We start from the raw sequence: 21872 nt of genomic DNA on the forward strand, positions 1-21872 counted from the left end.
ATCTCTTTGATGGTTTTTATCATTAACTTAGGGACTCTTATTTCTGAAGAAGTAACCAATGAAAATAAAGAATTGAAAAAAACTTTGACCCGTCTCTGCTTTGATGATGATCTGCTCTGCCTGGGGGGGGGGGGGGGGGGGGGGGGAGATAGCGCAGCGCGGCGGGAATTTTGAACAGGCTGGTGGTGGTGTGTTTTAAAAAAGAAATATTTGTTTACAGTTAGTTAGTTTTCAATACAGTATTAAATAAAAAATAAACATTCAGGTTAGTTAGGGCTAACTAAGGGCCAGGCTACCTTCTTCTGCTATAATATAGTTAATTAGAGCTTGTTTTGTAGCAGGCCAGCTGTAGCCTAATACTAATAGAGAGGCTAGCCTCTTGGTAGGCCTAGGCTTCCTTTCTAGTCTACAATTTAGCAGTAAGACTACTCACGCAGCCAGCCCACGGACCTGTTGTTGGGCCGGCCCTGGTCTGCTGGAGCTAGGCCAGGCCTAGCAATTTACTTTACCACCAGTCAAACGTAGTAGTCTATCAAAAATTCCAATAATTTCAGAGAATCTCATAATATTAATAATGATAAGATAGATAGTGACAGTGTGTAATAACTAATATCAATATTTTTTTTTTTATATTTTTCCTAAATACAATTTTTTTTTAGATGGCATGGGCTGAACCATTTAATTTTGGTACGCAAGGAGCATGGCCGGATGGAACATCGGTTGGAGATATTTCAATACAGAATATGACTAGAAAGAAAACAAATAGAGAAAACTGTAACAGCAATTCAGAACAGACTATTAGGACATTCATTGCTGATCTTTCACCTCATCTTCCAAATGTGGTAATAAAACAATTGCTGTTGTTTTTTGCCCAGGTTACATTACGTTACATAACGTATTATCTTACCCAAACCTTGAAATACATATTGCCAGATGAATAAATGTCAATTATCTAAAATATGAAATGACTCAATGAGTGCTATGCTGAATTTTTGAAAATTTAATCAAGAAGTGCAGTAAAGTTTTCATGTGATTTTAAATGTTAATTTCGTAATCAGTCAAAATTAGCTGGTTTACACAGGCCTTTTTCAATGAAATAACAATCACTATGTTTTTATTTTTCTTTCTAATAAAACTAGATGTTAATTGGCATTGTACTTGCAAAACAGTCTCCCAGATCAGTTGTGAGTAGAAAATGTAAGTGATTAGTATAGCAAATTAATATGGTGGTCTTATCAGGGAGGTATCAGAAGATTGGCTTATTTCAGAGCTTACACGTTCATAAAAGTGGTTTATATAGAATGAGTACGTGCTAATCTAACCTGTTCTTTTTTATTAGATCCCAACACACAGAGGTATGTGTTTAGTTTTGTATTGCGAGACTCTGTGACAGATTTTATCCATATCTCATGCTGGGGATCAGAGGTGTACATCAAGGAATTGGCCACTGGCTTTAAAGTTTCTGACATTGGTAAGTCTACAACTAGTCATGTTTATAAATAACAGGTCGGATCCAGCAGGGGTAGCACTTAGGTCATGCACTCCCCCCTTTGACAGATAAAATGACATTTACTATTCTTTGATTGATATATATTTTTGACAGACTATTTATATTATGGATCCGCCGTGAATAAAAATTTAAAAAAACCAATAAAATGAAAGAAATTTGTAAATTAAAGTAATTAAAGACCAAATAATCTTCACTATTGGTACACATCCCTGTATGTTCTAAAAATAAAAAATTTAAGTTTGGTTTACACTAGGACTTAAGGATGTAAGTGCGATGCAAGTAATTTTACCAATCACAAGCGATGGATTGTCGCTTGTCTGGTCAACTCGCTTGCATTGCATTTTCCTATTTGCGTTACATCCTAGTGGGAATCAAGCTTTATGTGTAAATTATACATAATATTCAAATAAATTTTAAAAGTTTATTACCATTAATATAGTGGTAGTGTCAAATCCCATGGTACAAGCTAAACAGAGCTCAGATTACGAAGCTGAAGAAAAATATAAGCCTAGTACAAGCAGGTATATTTAATCCTGATTCACACTAACAAATCTGATGTTATTTGGATGTAGTGTGAATGTAAACTTAGCCAGGATTTGTTTTTGTTTTGTTTAAATGTTACTTTCTTGATTTAACTGTTGAGTTTAACTTTTCACACATTTTCAAGATACACTGTTATAGTTATTTTATTTATCTACTTGCGTGCATTTTCTTTGTTCAATTATTTTGTATTATATTAGATACACTTAAAGTAGGTAGATCGAATACAAATTTACAACTAATTTGATTTCTGTTTGAAGACATTAAATCGTTCTGCAATTTTATTCATAACTCTAGTGTGAATATAACTTTAAATGATACATAAATTTTCAATATTACTTTTAATTGATTTATCCATTTATTGTTACTTTTCACACTGCTTTTTCATTTATCTACTTCCTTGAATTTTCTGCATGTTCTGTTCCATTATTTTTTTTTGTGTTGATTATATTTTAGATTCTCTAGATTATTTTAAACGATACATAAATTTTCAATATTACTTTTGATTTAGCCATTTATTGTTACTTTTCACACTGTTTTTGTTATTTATCTACTTTCTTGCATTTCTGCGTGTCCATTATTTTTTTTTTGTGTTGATAATATTTTAGATTCTCTAATTTTATTCAGATCTTGTGTGAATATAATTTAACTGATTTTCAATGTTTCAGATACTTTAGAGATATACAGTGTTTAGTTATTTATCTACTTGTTTGCATTTCGTTCAAGTGTTCTATTATTTTTCTTATGTTGCATTATTTCAGATGTACTTAAGCCTTGGACAAGTAGGTAGATTTATCAATGGCTTACAGTATCAGATTCTGGATTTACTGATACATTTTACTCCTGTTAAAGTTACATTTGAGATTTACTATATTTTATGTTTTGTTATATAATCTTTCTCTGAATTCTGTTGAAGTTTATTTACACATATTTGCATTTTTGTTATGTGTGATACACTTTTTAATATTTCTATTTTATATTTATATATATTTTTTTAATTGGAGTTCTTTCTTACCTAGGACATTTATGTCCATATGTGTAGAAGTCTCTTTCCCATTTACATTTTGAAGTGAAATTTATTTATAAATAAATTATAATACACTGTCTTTGAAAATAAACATAAGTAAATTTAGCTAAATTATTCAATAACTGTATTTGGTCACTGATATTAAAATCAATGTCCAGTCCAAATACACTATACTACTACACAAAACATTCTGCTATCCATCTTTCCAGTTTAATGTGTAGCTCTTCATTGAGACATGTTACCACTACCATGTCTCGGAAAAGAAATGATGATGGTTGTGTGATCATGGAATGTACCATTATCTGATAGTGTGTATATTCAAGATATTGCTCTCTTTTCGGAGAGAATAGGCCAGTGTCGGTTTATCCAGGTAGGTTTAGCACTCATAGACTACCAACACCACTTTTGTTTTTGTTCTCTCCATCTTTCCAGTTCATTCCAGTTGTCGTTAAGTGAAAACCATTCCTCGGTCAAGTTGTACACTGGTATTGATGTTGACCAGTTCCAGACCTTGCTACACCAGTCCATCAAGGAAGCAAATGATTACTACACACTAGAGGATGTCATTGCCAATGGTCAAGATCTCAATGGACATCACATCAATCTGCTTGTACTGGTAAAATCTGTAAGTGGTCAACAGTAATTTGTAGGTTTTAACACCTTACCCATCCTACAGTACAGTAATTTTTATATTAATGATTACTATTTTGACACCCTAGCTGTTGTAACAGTGATCCAAACCATTCAATGCAGCACTCATTTTTTGTCAACAGGTCAGTAATGTCAAAGATATTGTGACAAAAGATGGTCGAAGCATCCATCGATGTGAAGTTAAGGTCTTTGATGACACTACTCTTAATTTCTCTATTATCTTGTAAGTATAATTAAGACCATCCTTGATTAAATTATACTATGTACCGTACCTATCTTATGTATATGATGGCCTATTCAGATACCCACCATAAACCTGCATTCATACTGAACTGTAACCCAATTATATAATTTTTTCTAAATATATTCCAAAAACCAATGCATTAAAAACAATTTAATTTTATCATCTTCTTTTATGCCAAAGATACGTCAAATAACTTGGAACATTAAAGTTACAAGTAGAGCCAAACATCTAATATAAAATGTTATAATTTTACTAATAAATTATAAAACATGAAAAAAACATTCTTAAATTAATCTTCCATATCGAAATACAGTTGAAGCAACAGAAGGAAAAGAGAATATTGGGTATAATTTTCATGATTACCTTGGCAACAAACTGACCTATATTTGAATACAGGTGATGTTCAGCTGTGTTAAGTACACATGCCAGTGGTCATGTATGTATTGAAGAAGAGACTGATTTAACTTTAAAAAGTGCAGTTGAATGAAAATGGATAACAATTTTGTTTTGTCTATTAATAAACATTTCATGAGTAGAGTAGTAGTAGTAGATATCTTTGGGTTAGTAAGTTGTAGGTTAGTTGTATCATCATAGACGTGCTTGAAATAAATGTTACTGTTAAATTTGACCGGTTTGGTAGGAATTCCACATTATTTTAATCAGCTCTTATAGAAGCCAAAAAAACCAAAAGTTCTACTGGTTCCAATTTTGTTCTACTGCTGGTTCCAATTTTGTTGTTCTACTGGTTAAATCTCATCCAGAAAACCCAAACTTTTTTTTGCAAAACCAAGGATTTTGGACTGGGCTAAGGGTCTTTTAGATTTAGAAAAAATGAGAAAGAAAAAGTATATATAATAGAAAACTTCTCCCTTGCAAAACTGTCCTATTTATTAAAATATAGATGACACTTTGCAATGTAAGTACATCTTGCTGTCGGGCAGGTTGCAACATTGTTTTTATCGATACATCCCACATGGCATCATAAATCAACCTCACAGTCGCCATTAAATTAAACGCAGAAAGCATTACCCATAATTGTCACACTTGAATGAACATTATAGTCAAAGTACAAATTAGCTTCTGAAAATCTCAAGATTTGAATGTTGAGTTTATAAAGTTGCTCAAACCCATGGTCGAGTTGATATTTTTAGAAATGTCATGCATTTTCTATGGCGCCCTCATTTAGTAGATTTTGGCTTAATTGTACATTTTAGGAAGACTACACTTATGTCATTAACAATTGAAATTAGTTTAAAATCAAACAGGAAAAATCCAAACTTTTTTTATTTCGAAAAGATAAATCTTAGTTTAGAGTTATCTTCCCAAACTAATGACTTTTTTCCTTATTTCCACAAGATTTTTTCTAGAAAAGATTTTTTTCAAGATTAAAAATGTCAACCTTCAAATAGTTCAGCTATGAAATTATTTATTTAATCTGTGTATTGCCTTTAGTAATTTATTTTCATTTATTTTTTCATTTTAGGTGGGACATGTCTGCTATTGAACAAACATATTTCTGGATTCCGAAGGATACAGGTATTTGCGATATACCTGTAATTTGTCATTAATATGCAAAGATTTATTGTAATTTCCTCCAGCCAAAATTGGCTGAATTCTGCACAGGTGTGGAAGACACATACACCAACTTTCTTCTCCCCTAGTGGTCCCATCATGTCATACAGCTACCACCAAAAGTGGCTCAATCGTCTGTCCAACATGATTTATTAGGTATTGCCAAAAATGATTTCTTTGTTTTATACTAGTTTTGTTTTTTGCTGATGTTCTTATCAAGTTTGATAACTTTAGAATGTGTATGACTGCCACTGTTGACAGCAAAACCATCATCATCTCAAATCCTGGTAAGTTTTCTTTTATATGTTAGATTAGCGCTGATGACTGCAATCTAACATGTACTAAAGTCAGAAATTAGTTGCAGGTTGCATCTATTTTAAAATTCTCCAATAGAAAAGTAGAAGTAAATAATACAATGTAACAAGAAACTACCATTGAGTGAAGGTATCAATTTGCAACATATAATCCCATCCCCCTAGAACATGAAATTGTGCTGACTTTAGAAGGTAGGACTATACCCGGAGAAACCCTGGTTTAGGGGGTAAAAAAAATGATTGATGAGCATTTCTTGTAAAAACTCAACTGGCTAGAGAGAGGCCTACATCCAGACCAAAAGTCAATACTGGGAGTAAACCTGGGGATATGCATGTTTTTGAAGTCAGACATCAATAGGGTGGGATTAGACCAGAAATGGGATTACACCCGAGGATATACGGTATATGTGAAAATAATTTTGCCTACCATGGACCTTTGGAGTCCTAATTTAAATTCAATAGTGTTTTTTTAGATTAGTTTCAAACTTATGCTTGCCTTAGTGCTCCTAAACTTTGGCTGCTAAAAATATTGTCTTAGCATCTCAAATATGGCCGAAGGAGTTTTGGTTGACTGCTTTGATTGAACTGCTGTAGCTTACAGGACTGTAGCTCATGCTTGACTGAGCAAGGTCACTTGTCATTACCTATTCATGAGTCTGCGTGTACCTCTTCAACGAATCAGCTTTTTACTCAAGGGAACACGCATGGTATAATATAATTTTTGCCAAAAAAAAATTATTAACAAATGACTCAAGTTCTAATTGCATTCCCTTCCGCTCTACCTCTTTTTCATTGAACTAAAAAATCTGCAAAACGCATAAATGTGAAAATTAATTAATATTTAAGACTTTCTGGAAGCGAATCCATGTTGTATCCATTATATCGACACGTAAACAATTACATCTTTATTCCCACAAGACCTTTGATTTAATTTATATGTAAACTGCAGATTTAGTAATAATTCATAAAATGGTATCTTTTGTCTCCCACCACTCACAAAGAAAATAATGTTTTCTTGATTCTTTGCTTTAAAAATTGTATTTTAATATTTTGCCCCAATTTACAGATACATCCTGAAAACTGATGACAATTCACAATTATAGTTTTATCAAAACGATCCATCGTTTTTGTTATTGGATACAATTTCTGTAAGAAAACACTAAGAGCTAACAAGAATAATATAAAACAACTTTAAAATATATTCAGCATTTTATTATAGATCGTTGAGGATCGCAAAACTCACAAATAACTTGAGATATTGGCGATTATAAAGATTTAGCCGTCTTTGCATCACATCTCCTCACTTGAATTCTCTGAACCTATAACTACAATATACAACAATAAAAATTGTTGATGAACCCGATCAGTTTACGGCTGTCGTTTGATGAACGCAAATGCATAGACCAGACCTAGTTTTGTCTTAGCAGTAAATGGGCAGTATAGTTCATTATGACAATATAGGGAATCTCTTTGTGCAATTTAAAATTGATGAATAAAGAATTTTATGAATATTTTATCTACAAATTTTCTGTGCTGTGTTCACTTAGATGTACCGTTTTATTTTTTTATTTCTATTTTCATCTGCCCAAAATTTGGTTAGCAACTTCAACTTCTTCTGTAATCTTCAATTATGTTTTATTATCTGTTTTTTTAATCTTATATTTGTTTGTTCAAAGAAGAAATTAGTTTGTCTGATGACCTAAACATCTCCACCTAGAATCAATAGCAGGTTATCTATACTATTGAATTTGTATGACAGAATATAATATAAAATGAAATTTTAATTTAATGATATGTAATAATAATATAATAATAAATGTAATATGTTCAAGAATTGTTTTTTTAAACAGTTTTAAATTTAAAAAAGATATTTAAGTAAATTGTATTTACATCTGCATTTTTAGTCTAAGCCACATCAAAATGCAATTACTTCATTGAAAGACCAATCAAGAAATTTTTAATTTTATTAAATAAATCATGATTAATGAAGCCAAACGGTGTGGTAATTTTCAAACGTGCTGAAGCATAGCCGTCAATCCTGATAATCTATACCAGGATAATCTTGTGGATTTTACACTAATAAGGCAGGATTTAATGTCTAGATACGTTGTGATATGTATTAAAATCATCCTCAGCAATCCATCACCATTTCATAAAGGTTTAGCTATTATTTGTACTGTATAAACACCTTACCATATTTATTCGAATAAACGGCCCGCTTTGGATAATGGCCCCCTCGATTAAACGCCCTTCATAGAACATCATTTGGAATAAACGCCCCGCCACATGCATATATACACAATATTGTATTAAAGACATTTCTATTTGGAGTAGAATTCATTAATTGACAAGATCCACAATTTTACTAAGCATTTTGATTTTTACTGTATTTTATCACTTCTTGATATTAATTGTGTTGTATTTCTAGGGGTATTTATCTAATTAAACATGTTGTGAAAAAATGGAAAAAAAATGCCTCCCCGGAATAAACTCCTACCTCAAAGAAACCCCATAAAAATCCCCTAAACTTGATTAAATACGGTATTTCAAAGTGAAAATCATAATGATAGTAGTGTTCGGCCATTAGAACAAAAAATTAACCATGATTAGCAGTAGAAAAATGCATAGTATATCATTTTTAAACTAATTAAGAGTTTTACTTTTAAATATCTTATTGTTGGTGGTGTTGGTTAAAGTCAGTATCTTCATGATTATGCTAGATTTAGTGTGTGTAGTTAAAAAGTAAATACAAAATTAACAAATACATGTTTTTTTTATTTACTAGATAGTCCAGAGGCACACTCACTGTACCGTTATGGCAAGGGGTGTTCAGATGATGTTCTATTTGGCTCTGATAACTTGCCCAATCAAGACTTTGATTGTAAGTTTCATATAGGTTATCATCACTAAACTTAACTTTATAAACCAAATGTTTAGTTGTCTGCCAATGAGGTAACCATGGACCTATTAATAAATAATAAAGTTCAATTTAATAGCCCAAAAAATAAAGTGCAACACATTAATTGAGAAAAAACATAAACATAGCAACCATAATTAAAACATGTCAAAACAATACTGTACTTGACACACAAACAATTCATTCAGTTTTGAATGTTAGATGCTATATGCATAAATTATATACTAATATATAGTTTTATTATTTAATTTTTATACCTACATTCAAATGTCTGGTTTTGCCACTGAAAATTACAGTTCGTTATATTTAGTTACTGCCACAATTGAAATAAAGTAGTTATAGTAGTTGTAGTAGTAGTAGTAGTAGTAGTAGTAGTAGTAGTAGTAGTACAGTTTGTTATATCTATACATATATAATACTGCAGGAAACTTAATTACTGCAGCAATAACATTCATTTCTTCCTCCAAACATTCCCTCTAATACCTTCCTCTATGTAACAATAATTGGATTGTTACGAGTCTCAGTGAGAATTTATTCCAAAAAGTAATCTACAAATTTCACACTTGCATCCTAAGAGAGATACAGCACGAACTTGACATTAGACATGCGGTGTCTAAACCGACACCTAGATCTTGTAAGTGACAGTAAAGTGACAAGCAAATCTGTGCTTTATGACAAATCTATCTGATAATAAATATACATCTCCTTCGACACATCAATGATAAAAACATACACATACATAACTACAACATGTTTTTTAACACGTTGTCCCGGGCATTTTCACACCATCGGAAAATAACCGTCATCGGTAAATTACCCGATAAAATATCACGCCAAAGTAAAATTACTTTATTACGAAGGTATTGCTCTGCTAAACCACGTTTACTTAATGCTCATGTCCATTTACAGCTTAAGCATTGAGTGATTTTCATTTCAGTATCATAAATAAATTAACTTTGGCTATGAAAAAGTAATATCAAATTTAAATAATATATTTTTATACCTTTTACTGCTGTGTTATATAACACAAGGTCGTTCAGTACTAATAAACAGACAACATATTTTCAGGTAGCATCTAATATCAACTTAGTATACACTTTTTTGTTGACGGTGTTCTTAACATTATCTTGCAGGATATGATCTGCTAAAATAATTTTTAAAATGCTATTACAGTATAGATTGAATAGAAACTTGCCATCCTTACCTGATTTGAATGTAAGCCCATCCTGAAGAATACAGCCACCCTAGATAATAGGCCCACCCTGGTGTATAAGCTTATTATTATAAGATTATTCATGTAGCTTTACTAATACCCCGATTCACACGTACAACAAAAGTAAAACACTGTAAAGGCCAATTTACACGTGGTAACGGTAAGCGGAAAACCGCGTAGCCTGTTCCACATAGAATGTGTATCTATCCTGAGCGAAAGCTACCCATCCACATTGTATGTTAATGTACATAGATAGGACATAGATTCTATATTTTTTATTACTGTTAGTGTTACTGCTCGTCTCTGTAAATTGGCCTCAACTGTTGTTACAATTGTATCTGCTGATACCAAAGTTTTTCATCATCACGGAAATGCTTTCAAACATTTGTATCATGGTATTAGATTGTTACAATATATGGTTTATTTATTTATTTTGTTACATTTAAAAAAAATTTGTTGTGTGTGAAACGGATATAAGCACAGAATAGAAAAATATAAAGCATGTGCTTACATCCACATGTATGTAGATAATATGCCTAGTCAAGTATAAACAGGCAAGTCTTTCTTCAACCACAATAAATTAAATTTTTTCATTTTCGCCAAAAACATCTTTTTTTTTCATTCTCAATGGACAATGAAAATTACAATTATTATTTAGAATGATATAAAAATAATGGAAACTGTCAATAAAATTTATTTATGATTATATAAATCAATTTTTCGAATTATTGTATTAAATTTACAAGGACAGTTATGGTCATAAATAGGTAATGTCACTTAGGAATAAATATATAATGTATTGTCACTTTGTAATTAATATATAATGTAATTTCATTTTGTAATAGATACATACTAATATTACTTTGTGATAATATAGATAATATTTGATAGTTTCTAATTGTCATTGATTCTTTTATTGTTATTTTGTATTTTACATTGAAAACATTAAACCATCTGTCTGTTTCTCTGGGGATATAGAGAATTATGGTGAAGAGTTTAATTTAAAACTTCGATTACAGCATCAAGCATCAACACAATTAAATGTATTATTGCTTAAAGTTTGAATTAACAGAAACTACTGTACTAAATGGAGAATAAGCCATACTCCAAGTTTAGACATTTGGCAAAATGGATACCCACTACCATAAGCGGATCAAATTTATAATGCAAATGATAGAAAATCAGTATACCATTTTTTAGGCCTTGAGTCCCATCTATCACAAAATCCTGAATCTACCACCACTGACTACATTTCTCTAAGATAAGATGTACTTAAGTGAAAAACTGAGGCTTCATTTATCAAACCAGTACTTTTTATTTTAATAGACTTCATCATCTACTACTTTTTTTTTAAAAGATATTTTATTAGGTTATTTTACAAACTGGAATTTAAATCATTGATGAAGTTTTTTTGTAGAAAGCTCTGTCTACACTATCAGACTTTATTTGACAAAAAAATAAATGTGGTGTGCCCATATATAGACATGATGATGTCATTATCACTACCATATTTTTTTTGTCAAACTAGTTTGATAGTGTAAACAGAGCTTAAAGCTTGGTTCCCACCAGAATGCAATGCAAGGACGTAAGCGCAACGCAAGTGATTGACCAATCACAAGCGATAGATTAATCAAACTGTTGCTTGTCATCTGTCAACTCGCCTGCGTTGCGACTACGTCGTTGCGTTGCGTCCTAGTGGGAACCAAGCTTAAGGATGAAAACAACTTGTGTTCAAATTTGTTTTGTCTTCTTAGTGTCTTCTGTTCAAGATGTATACACAGCTTTAAATCTTATCCTTAAATGTGAAGAAATGAAAATGCACCCTGGACAACAAACTGCTGTACATTGTATTGTGTTTGCTGCGTTCACAAACTTCAACATTGATGGCCCTTTGAATAATGTTGTGTCTCAACGCTGGTAAGGTCCCATTTAGTATGCTAATTTCTCCATTTAAATCATTATTATTTTATGCTCATATTTTATTTATATTCATACAGTATAAAAACCCTCATTTTGAACACCTACATAGACATCTATCATAGAGTAAACTTTCTAAAGGGAATTATGGTCAACCGACTATGAAACACTAACATTCATAAAACATATACTGTATTTAAATTAAGATCTTTAAAGCTCATCCAACATTTTGAGTAATGCAAAATGTTCCACATGTGTGTACTCCAGCCTACTAAATTAGTTTATTTTGATAAAAAAGAATGAAATCTAGAAGATTTATAATAATAACGTTTCATTGGAGAATTTTGATCTAGTGTTAAACTGTGATAATTATGTAGTTGACTGTGCGGCGGACAATTCCCAAAAACCCATCTTGCTCATTAGGTAACCGGTAAGATTAATTGCACATTTCAATCTTTATTCCGATGTTAACGAGAGAAATATTATGAATATTGCAATTGACGTCAACTCGTATACATGCAACAGTGAGCAGGCTAAACCCACTCAATAATAAAACTAAAATTCCTAATTCACAAATTATGAATACTAGACTTTGTTTTGTAAGAAACTATAGTCTCAACAAAACTTATTTCATAATACCTTTTGTAATTTTCTAAACAATTAAAGTTTGTCTTGTTCACATGATCAATTACATACTTTTCTTACATTTTGTTACAGCGCATCTTGTAAAAGGCGTGTGAATCTTGAGACTGGATTTTGTAACAATAGTGAATGCAACATGGAAACCGCAAATGAACTGCCAGTTCCTACATTTGATATGAGCGTTACAATCTCAGACCATACTGGTTCGGTCACCAATTGTCGGATGGGAGGCAGTGTATGTGAGCGACTGTTGGAATGCACAGTAAGTTGCCATTAAAAAGTTCAACCAAAAACTATAAAGTAGGGGGAAAATGGCAAACCAGCACTGTGGTCATGTTACAAGAGTTGTCAAAACAATGTAGATTATCTGATGAGACCTGGTATTAATGTAGTAGAATTGTGCAATGGTGACAGTTGAACTGAGTGGTCTTTCTACCTCATTAGGGCAGTTAATCCACTCTACTATATTTTTTCATCAGGCAACCGACTTTACTATGATGAATGACCAACAGAAAACCGAGAAGAAATGGAAATATTTATTAGAAATGTGCAAGTTTTATGTCAAGGTTTGTAGAGCCGGTAGAAAAGATCAGAAAAATTGGGACTTGGTTTGGTCAAGGCAGTACAAAAATCCTGCCAAAAGTCCATTTAAAAACATTGATATCTTAGGTTATAAGGTTATATCGATCCCACTCACCACTAATGGACTTGACTTGATGTTTATTATTACATATTTTATGATTTTATGTTGTTTAATGGTTATTCCCATATGTAAAATTGTGTGTCAATAAAATTACATGAATTACATTTATTCAAGTTTTATCAAAACACTTTTGTAAGGTGAGATAACTTTCTACTTTCTAAAGCCAAGATCAATCTTAAATTTCTCTATTGTAATATTGATGAAGATTTGTATTTATGGTGTAAATTATTAATTTATGGAACGCGATAGCTATAATTTACTTTTATAGCCAAGAGTTATATTTCATTGCATTTAGATTTAGTTTTAAAAATGTATTAATTTTTTATTATTTTACACTGGAGGTGTACTAAATTTAATCAATGGCTTAGTAGATGCTTCTTTAAGCTTGGTTGCGGCTAAACAAGGACACAACGCAAGGACGTATGCGCAAGTAATTTGACCAATTAACAAGTTAGGGATCTGAACTTGTGGTTGGTGAAATTATGCATTGCATGAATGTCCTTGTGTTTTGTCCTAGTGGGAACAGAGCTACTCTGAGGGTGGGAACCAATCAAGTGACTTACTAATTCAGATCCTGGCTTTGCCCTCAGCACCAGGATTCTTATTCTAAGAATAGTGCCACTACCCAAGCCTAATAACAAGACATTTTTATATAATTGATTACTATGCTAATTGATTGATTTCTATATTGATGACCAAAGTTATTGAATAATTTATTGATTATATTGGTTGACTCATTTCAGCTAAGCCCAGTGATGCGTGACTCAGGTCAAGAGGTCACCATTCGAGTTTTATCATGCAGTATCGCTGATGAAAAGGAAGCTGCAAACTGCTTGCAATGATCTTTGAATGAACTCTGGAGAACCGGTACTGATAGGGTAATGAGAATGGTCTTTTATTAAATTGATACCTTGAGGGCTAAAAAAATATTTAATGATCTTTATTTGGATGGAGACTTAAGAGAGTTTGGACCATGCATGAAATGAATGTTAGAACCATTTGATACAAAACCTTAATTTAATGTCAAAACAGGGAAGAGTAAAATTCTTCCCTGGTCAAACAATTACAACGATGGACAAAACAATACATGTAATAATAGTTTTCTCGTAAGTATAACCTGCCACCCTTGGTAGATAAACACAATTCGGTATCTCCATTAATGAGAAACATTCAATATTGAATTACAAATCCACTTAATGATATAATTAAAAGATACTTTAGAAGTGTCAATGGGGACTCCAGGCTACCAATTCCACCAGGAGAAAAATAGATCATATAGTCATTTGTTTTTAATAAATGGATGTTGTATTGCAAACCTTTTTGCTATTTATAGTTTTTTATTATATAGTATATTGATATTGTATGTACGAGGTCCCCATTGAGGCTTCTAAATTATCTTTATAATTATATTATTTCATTTTCTCATTTAAATAAAAATTTACTGTTTTTGCAAAAATATATTTGTTCAGTGGCTTGCTTACTAACTTTATTATTGAATCTGTTTATTCTTTGTGACTTTAGAAGTGAGGTTAATATTTCCATATGTCTTCACTGGAGCGTTGGTTCGACAGAGGCCGGAAGGAAATGAGACAATTTGTCAAGATTGTGTTCAAGTGAAGGTTTAAAATGTATACCATGCACGTTTTCCACATTTAATTACTCCATGTTATATTTATTGCAATTAAAGTTTTAAGCAATACTATATTTGTTGTATCTAATTTTCATTGCAAGAGTGTAATTAACTACTAATACATCTATTAATACATTGTTGCAAAATCATTTTTCATAAAACAAGCCTATAGTGTCAGATATTGGGGAAATAGATACAGGGTTTCAGAAAAGGGTGCATGTGGGCCAACGAGAAAGAAGTAGTGGGATTCAGTCAGCGCCTCTTGGCTGCATCCTTTAAAATCTCTATCATTAAACACTAGGTAATTAGCCTATTAAGAGGAAACTTCACCATGAAGCAAAACAAGGGGAAATATACACTACGGGCAACCTCTATTCTGGGACACCCCTGTTAACACTTTGTTTGGTCACAAGGTGCTAATAGGGTTCTTAATGTTTTTAATGTGTTTCACTGTTCTCTGTGCTAACAACATACTTTCAAGTATAACGGTTCCTTTTAGCATACAAAACGAGAATAAAGAAGAAAGCAAGCATGAGCATCTAAATTTACTTGGACTGTGTAGCAATGTAAAGCCCTGTCTACATTATCAAACGTTATGTTACAAAAAAGTCATCACTACCATATTTATTGGGCACATCACACTTTTTTTGTCAGACTAGTTTGATAGTGTAGACAGAGCTTAACACTATTATATAACTGTCTAATAACATATTGGTCATAACCAGGTTAATGCATTCCACGAGACACTAATATCACATGCTTAATTATTACTTTAGTGGGGTTTGTCGCGCAAGACAAACGCGTTCTTGCATACCACTTAGGTGTTGCTGACGGCATTATGTAATTAAATAATAAAGATATAATTACGGTGTAGTTAATGCTGACGAGCGTTACCCAGACTTGCTTCAATTTTACGTAAGATTAAAGTGAGAGATTATTGATAACGACTCAACGTCGTGTTTGCTTTCCATTTATCAACAACGTGTTGTCATCTTTCAACACGTTCAAGGCTATAGGGTATCTGATTTTTTTTTTATATATCCGGCATATTTTTTTTTTCAAGCAACACGACTTTGCATAACATATTAATATTAATAAAGAATGTAGATGTTCGCCTTCTCACTACTGACGCAATATGGTCATTCTCTTTTTTCCGACGTGAATATTATTTAATACATTTTTTTTATGTATAAGTTATAACTAATTTCATTATAACTGTAACCACTATTGTGGTGTCCCACCCACACTGATTGGAAATGCTTATTAGCAATAATAGGGTGAACAAACTCCTTTCGACGTCAATTGAGTAATTTACGAAATTTCTTGGCAGATTCGTTACCCAGGGCCTAGCTTAAATCCGGGTCATAGTTTAACCATGGACCTATAAATTATAGGTTCGTGGTTTAACTGCCAATGATCGTCAGGAAGTTTATCAGACAATTAATAACTTTAAAAACATAATTAAAAATGAAGTTCATGTTCACGTTGTAAACCTCAACATATTTAATCACGCCAGCAAACATTGGAATAATCACGATGGCGAACGTAAGGAACTAAAAAATGAGAATTTGAAACAATATGAAAGAGATACTAAAACACGAATTTGGAAAACACGAAAATAACTTTAGAAATTTCGAAGACAAAAATTGTGTAAAACTTAAAGATGATGATATCACAGATGCGAATTTGGAACCATTAAAAGAGGAGAACTTTTAGAAACACCAAAGATGAGAACTTTTGGAAAGATCGCAGAAAATTTGGAAAACTCAAAGACGAGAACTTTGGAGCCTTCAAAGGTGAGAACTTTTGGAAACATCAAAGATGAGAACTTTTGGAAACATTAAAGATGAGAACTTTTGGAAACATCAAAGATGAGAACTTGAAACAGTCAATGAGGAGAACTTTTGGAAACAACAAAGACGAGAACTTTGTAACAGTCAACGATGAGATCTTTTGGAAACATCAAAGATGAGAACTTTGGAGCAGTCAACGATGAGAACTTTTGGAAACATCAAAGACGAGAACTTTGAAAGAGTCAACGATGAGAACCTTAGAACAGTCAACGATGAGAACTTTGGAACAGTCAACGATGAGAACTTTGGAACAGTCACCGATGAGAACTTTGGAACAGTCAACGATGAGAACTTTTGGAAACATCAGAGACGAGAACTTTGAAACAGTCAACGATGAGAACTTTGAAACAGTCAACAATGAAAACTTTGGAACAGTCAAAGACGAGAACTTTTGAACAGTCAACGATGAGAACTTTGGAACAGTCAACGATGAGAACTTTGGAACAGTCAACGATGAAAACTTTGGAACAGTCAACGATGAGAACTTTTAGAAACATCAAAGACGAGAACTTTGGAAAAGTCAACGATGAGATCTTTTCGAAACATCAAAGACGAGAACTTTGGAACAGTCACCGATGAGAACTTTGAAACAGTCAACGATGAGATCTTTTGGAAACATGAAAGACGAGAACTTTGGAACAGTCAACGATGAGAACTTTTTGAAACATGAAAGATGAGAACTTTGGAACAGTAAGCGATGAGATATTTTGGAAACATCAAAGACGAGAACTTTGGAACAGTCAACGATGAGAACCTTTGGAAACATCAAAGATGAAACCTTCGGAAGGTCATTCAAAGATGAGAAAATCAAATACGAAAATAAAAAACATCAAAATTGAGAACATTGGAAACTATCAAATATGAGAACATCAAAACAAGAACTCTGGAAAGTCCCCAAAGATGAGAGTCACGCGGCAGAAAACATTATAGATTCATAAAAGATAAATATTAATCCCTGAATAATTCATCTTGTTCAGCAGCACCAGAATTTTACCCCGCAAATTAACGACGAATTATTACATCAGCATTAAATGAAGCGAATAGATATATTCATCAAACAATACATATTTAATTTCATAATCAAATTCCCTTTTCTCTGAGTAAATTAACAGTTGATTATCCATAACTGATGGATTTTGTTCATATATCAAATTTCCGCTATAATATCTGTTGGGGAAACCCGCAACTAAGAAGCAGGTGTCGACGCTCAGCTGAATGTCAAGATAATGCAAAACGCAGCGAAAATTAATTTTTATATAATTATATGATATATTGATATTAATAAGCATACTGTATATTTAAATGATGAATAACACTTAAAGACTTAAACAATTCCTTCTGTTTTTATTTTTATTTCGATTTTAAATACTTCTCGGTGTAGATTATTGTTCACCTTTTGTTTTCTTATTTATTTATTTATTTCATTACAGACCAACAGCGAATCATCGTCACTAACAGGCTGGTTAAAATCTTAATAAAAACTACTTTAGATAAACAATTTAAATCATTAAAACAAGATGACATCTTTCTCAGGAAAGAAATTAGACGCCACGTACAGGCGGACTTGTAGAGGAAGATAGGATAGCCTATGGAAGTTGTGAGACTATGTCTGGAAGGCGCAGAATGATAGAGGAAGACTAAAAAGACGATAGAAGAAATCATCAATTTTATTTGACTAGTTAAAAGTTGACGACATTTTTTCTGTGAAGATGATTAATTCACTGCTAAATGTAATGAGTCCTACCGTACCTAGATAAATACAGGTTACAGACTAGTAGAGGAAGGCCAAACGGAAGATAGGATAGCTTATGGAAGTTGTGAGACTATGTCTGGAAGGCGCAGAATGATAGAGGAAGACTAAAAAGACGATAGAAGAAATCATCAATTTTATTTGACTAGTTAAAAGTTGAGGACATTTTTTCTGTGAAGATGATTAATTCGCTGCTATAGGTAATGAGTCCTACCGTACCTAGATAAATACAGTTTACAGTAAGCTTACGCAAAAAAATACCTATCGTGCAAGAAGCAGATTAAATGAATATTTTGCCTGGGGTTGCGGTGGCACTACTCCGACGGGGATCCGATGTAGGAGACCTTGTGAAACAGAGTGTACATCCTTAAACTTCTTAAACCCCACGTTTAAAGGATTAAGTGATTCACTCACAATTAATTTTACTAATAATTTCAAATGAAAAATATTAAAAGGTCATCAAAAATGAAGGTGAAATTGTATTTCTGTGCAAATTCACGGTCATTGTTGTTTTTTCTTATTTCATTCAATCAAAACTTTATTTTTCCCTTAGGGAAAACTCTGTTGGCCTTATCAACTGTAGGCCTATAGATAAAATAATAAGAAATATGACATATACAAAACGATATAAAAAGACAGTATCCGACAATTATATTCTCTCTGTTTTCTGTCAGTCAGACGATTTGTTTCCATATTTTCTGTTTTGGGCTGGATGGTTTGTTATTGTGCTAAAGTGTACACATTTGTTCCTTTAAAATCTTTATTTGGTTTATCCAGTTATCTTATCCCACAATTAATGTTACAATATCTATTTTTTTATTCAGTAAAAAAACATTATTTATTCGAATCTATTTAAGAATAGATACAAACAAACAGAATTTAAAAAATGATCGACTGAATAATTTAAAAAACAAAAAATGTGTATATTACAAACAAAAAAAAGACAGAACATTGAGAATGCGACGTTTCGGTCTATTTGATCATTTTCAAGACCCTAATGAGCTTAACTCATCCTTTTCCATGCAGCATTTTCTGTTTGTTCTATGGTATTTGGAGTTTTTTGACATAATTACGGTGTCGAAGGGAGTTACTTCCTGGGTGTTAAACTTCTTTAAATTTAACTTAAATTGTCCTTCAGTAGTTTTTTGTATTTTTTTTTCTAATGACTAATATTTTCCTTGTCACGAAATATGTTTTATAATACAATTTTTTTCATATTGCTAATTTAGTTTTTGGAAACCTTGGAAAGAAGATTTTCATCAACTTCAAGAACGAAACAAAAACAGTGAAAACAACAAATGAATAGGATTCTCAGGAAAGTATGATATACTATAAGATACAGTAATATTTTAAATTAATTAATATTAAAAATAATAGGCCTAGTACCCAATTTAAGCATTATCAAGCAAAACTTTTACTTTCTCTAAAGTAGAATGAACTTGTTAGTTTTAGCGTGGGAAACAAAAGAGGTATACGAGTACCGCATTTATAATTAAAGTATCAATTTGGCATCATAAAACAGTATTATTTACTTTTCTGGTTAGGAACTAGCATTATACTATGGGGGAAGCCGTCGCGCCGTCAGGGTTAAAAGTGAATGTACTTTTTACAGCCTACGTTTTACACGGTGGAAACATGGATATAGGTCAAGGGATAGTATGCGACTCACAGGTCACTAGGTGTAGGTGGAGTCATTCCCCTTCCGTCGTACCCAGTAGATAATAATTTTATAGGAAAACAAAGACCTACTTAAATAATATTTCCTCCATTACTTTAGTTTCCGTTTTATCATAGGGTGAATATGATACACGTGCCTCGTATCTTTATCAAAGTGTTTATCAATTTTGTAGGCCTATTAAACAGGTCTATGATATGCAAAGAATCGTTTTCTTCAGATAGCATGTGTACGTCGTAAATTGGGCACAAGTTTGTTAAAAATATTTTATTTATCTCTTGACGATAGTCTCACTACATTTACTCTTGACTTTAGTATGATGTAATCTATCCAAATGAATTATATGTGTGATATAGCAGTGTTGAAGACACACACATATTGAATTCTTCAGCCTACAAAAAATGACTGAAATGAATTGTGTTTGATATATTTTCTGGTAAATACGATAAATGGAACAATATTATTATTTGGTGGGTTTTTAAAATCTAAATGAAATTTAGGCAATATGTAAATTTAAAATTAAAAATGAAATTGAAAAATAAAATTTTAATAAATTTAATGTAGGACTACTGTATAAACTTTTTTGAATAGGTTTTTAAACAATTTAAAATACATTGTTACTATTGATGGCGCTCTTTAATATTTAGATTTTCCGTATCCTGTCCTGTTATTTCACATTCATAGACCTATTCATTTCCCGAAGTGATGGTGTACATCGCACTATAGGCCTACTGGATCGAAATAAGGTGATAAACGACTAGAAACAAGTTTAATTGTTGTATTTATGTTAATGAATGGAACGCGCATTGAACGATTCTGACAATTGCTGTTGAAATATATTATCGTTTTGGGGATCGATCCCGTTTGGTATTGTATTTGGTATCCAGGTCGCGAGTGTCATCCAGTATATAGTCACTGAATTATTGGTAGTAGCGCAGACTTACTGATACGGTATATTATAATATTTTGTTTCCTATACATTTTTAAAAGCGATACTATTTATTTGTCGCTGTTTTAAAACTTAGAGAATGTTATAAATTAATAGAAAGGAAATTTTATTCGCGCAATTATTCTTTTTTTCTCTCCAGAATTGCGTGTGAAAACACCAATAATTCATGATGATAATGGCCACTGATGCGGTTGTTGGAATTGCACGCGATAAACAAACGAATTATGTTCGGAAAAATGAAACAAGTTCAGAGAAAATGGTAATAAAAACTGGGTTTAAAGCCAGCCAAGATTGGGAAAAACCGTCCCAACCAAGAACTGCATTATCTGTTGTTATACCAGAGTCGAAACATGAAGGAAGTGCTGTTGAAAACAGGAGACTTAATAACCATACCATATCTCATGGAAAGGAAAATAATGTCGAAGATAAGGTTAGTTGAAATATATTTCAAAATATTTATATTTCAGAAAATGAAACTGAAACTGTGAATGGAACCAAACGTTCAAGAGCAGATTAGATGACCACAATTACTTGAATTGATATGTTGTTGATAGGTGGGTGTACGTTAAGTACAGACTGGTTTTGTATGTTCCAAATATAATCAGATACATTCACTGATTGAACCAAAGACATTATGAATGTAGGCTTGGTTCACACTACTAGACCACATTTTTTTTTTTTTTTTACATTTTACTTTATAAACAATGTAAAAAAAGAAAAAAAAGAATATGCAGGCAAAATTAATAGAAAAATAATAGAGCAAAG

General features: G+C 32.1%; 1 protein-coding gene and 1 long non-coding RNA gene across 5 annotated transcripts in view; both read left to right on the forward strand.

The window, feature by feature from the left end:
* Positions 1-147: 147 nt before the first annotated feature.
* Positions 148-14917, forward strand: LOC144840995 (meiosis-specific with OB domain-containing protein-like). 4 transcript variants are annotated; one of them, XM_078697119.1, is made up of 15 exons: positions 148-219; positions 660-842; positions 1140-1197; positions 1340-1471; positions 1950-2031; positions 3510-3702; positions 3851-3951; positions 5456-5508; positions 5736-5831; positions 8644-8739; positions 11743-11905; positions 12623-12809; positions 13027-13113; positions 13994-14128; positions 14772-14917. In XM_078697119.1, the coding sequence occupies exons 2-14, from the start codon at positions 660-662 to the stop codon at positions 14090-14092; spliced, it is 1530 nt and encodes a 509-aa protein (XP_078553245.1). In that variant the 5' UTR covers positions 148-219; the 3' UTR covers positions 14093-14128; positions 14772-14917. The 4 variants fall into 4 exon arrangements, with proteins under 4 accessions (XP_078553245.1, XP_078553246.1, XP_078553244.1 ...); XM_078697120.1 differs by having other exon boundaries at positions 14775-14887; XM_078697118.1 differs by lacking the exon at positions 14772-14917 and having other exon boundaries at positions 13994-14633.
* A 5950-nt stretch (positions 14918-20867) lies between these two features.
* LOC144841018 (uncharacterized) overlaps positions 20868-21872 on the forward strand; it is a 30400-nt gene continuing 29395 nt past the window's right edge. The window contains exons 1-2 of the long non-coding RNA XR_013611983.1: positions 20868-20904; positions 21247-21537. This is a non-coding gene — a long non-coding RNA (uncharacterized LOC144841018). The remainder of the gene's footprint in view (positions 20905-21246; positions 21538-21872) is intronic.

Source organism: Antedon bifida, chromosome 4 (assembly GCF_963402885.1).
Source record: "Antedon bifida chromosome 4, ecAntBifi1.1, whole genome shotgun sequence".
Classification (NCBI taxonomy): Eukaryota; Metazoa; Echinodermata; class Crinoidea; order Comatulida; family Antedonidae; genus Antedon; species Antedon bifida.

Coding starts and splice junctions, on each gene's coding strand:
- LOC144840995 (XM_078697119.1), top strand. CDS start 660: ATGGCATGGGCTGAACCATTTAATTTTGGTACGCAAGGAGCATGGCCG. Junction 1,198..1,339: donor ATCAGTTGTGAGTAGAAAAT/GTAAGTGATTAG, acceptor CTTTTTTATTAG/ATCCCAACACACAGAGGTAT. Junction 5,509..5,735: donor CTGGATTCCGAAGGATACAG/GTATTTGCGATA, acceptor GTTTTATACTAG/TTTTGTTTTTTGCTGATGTT.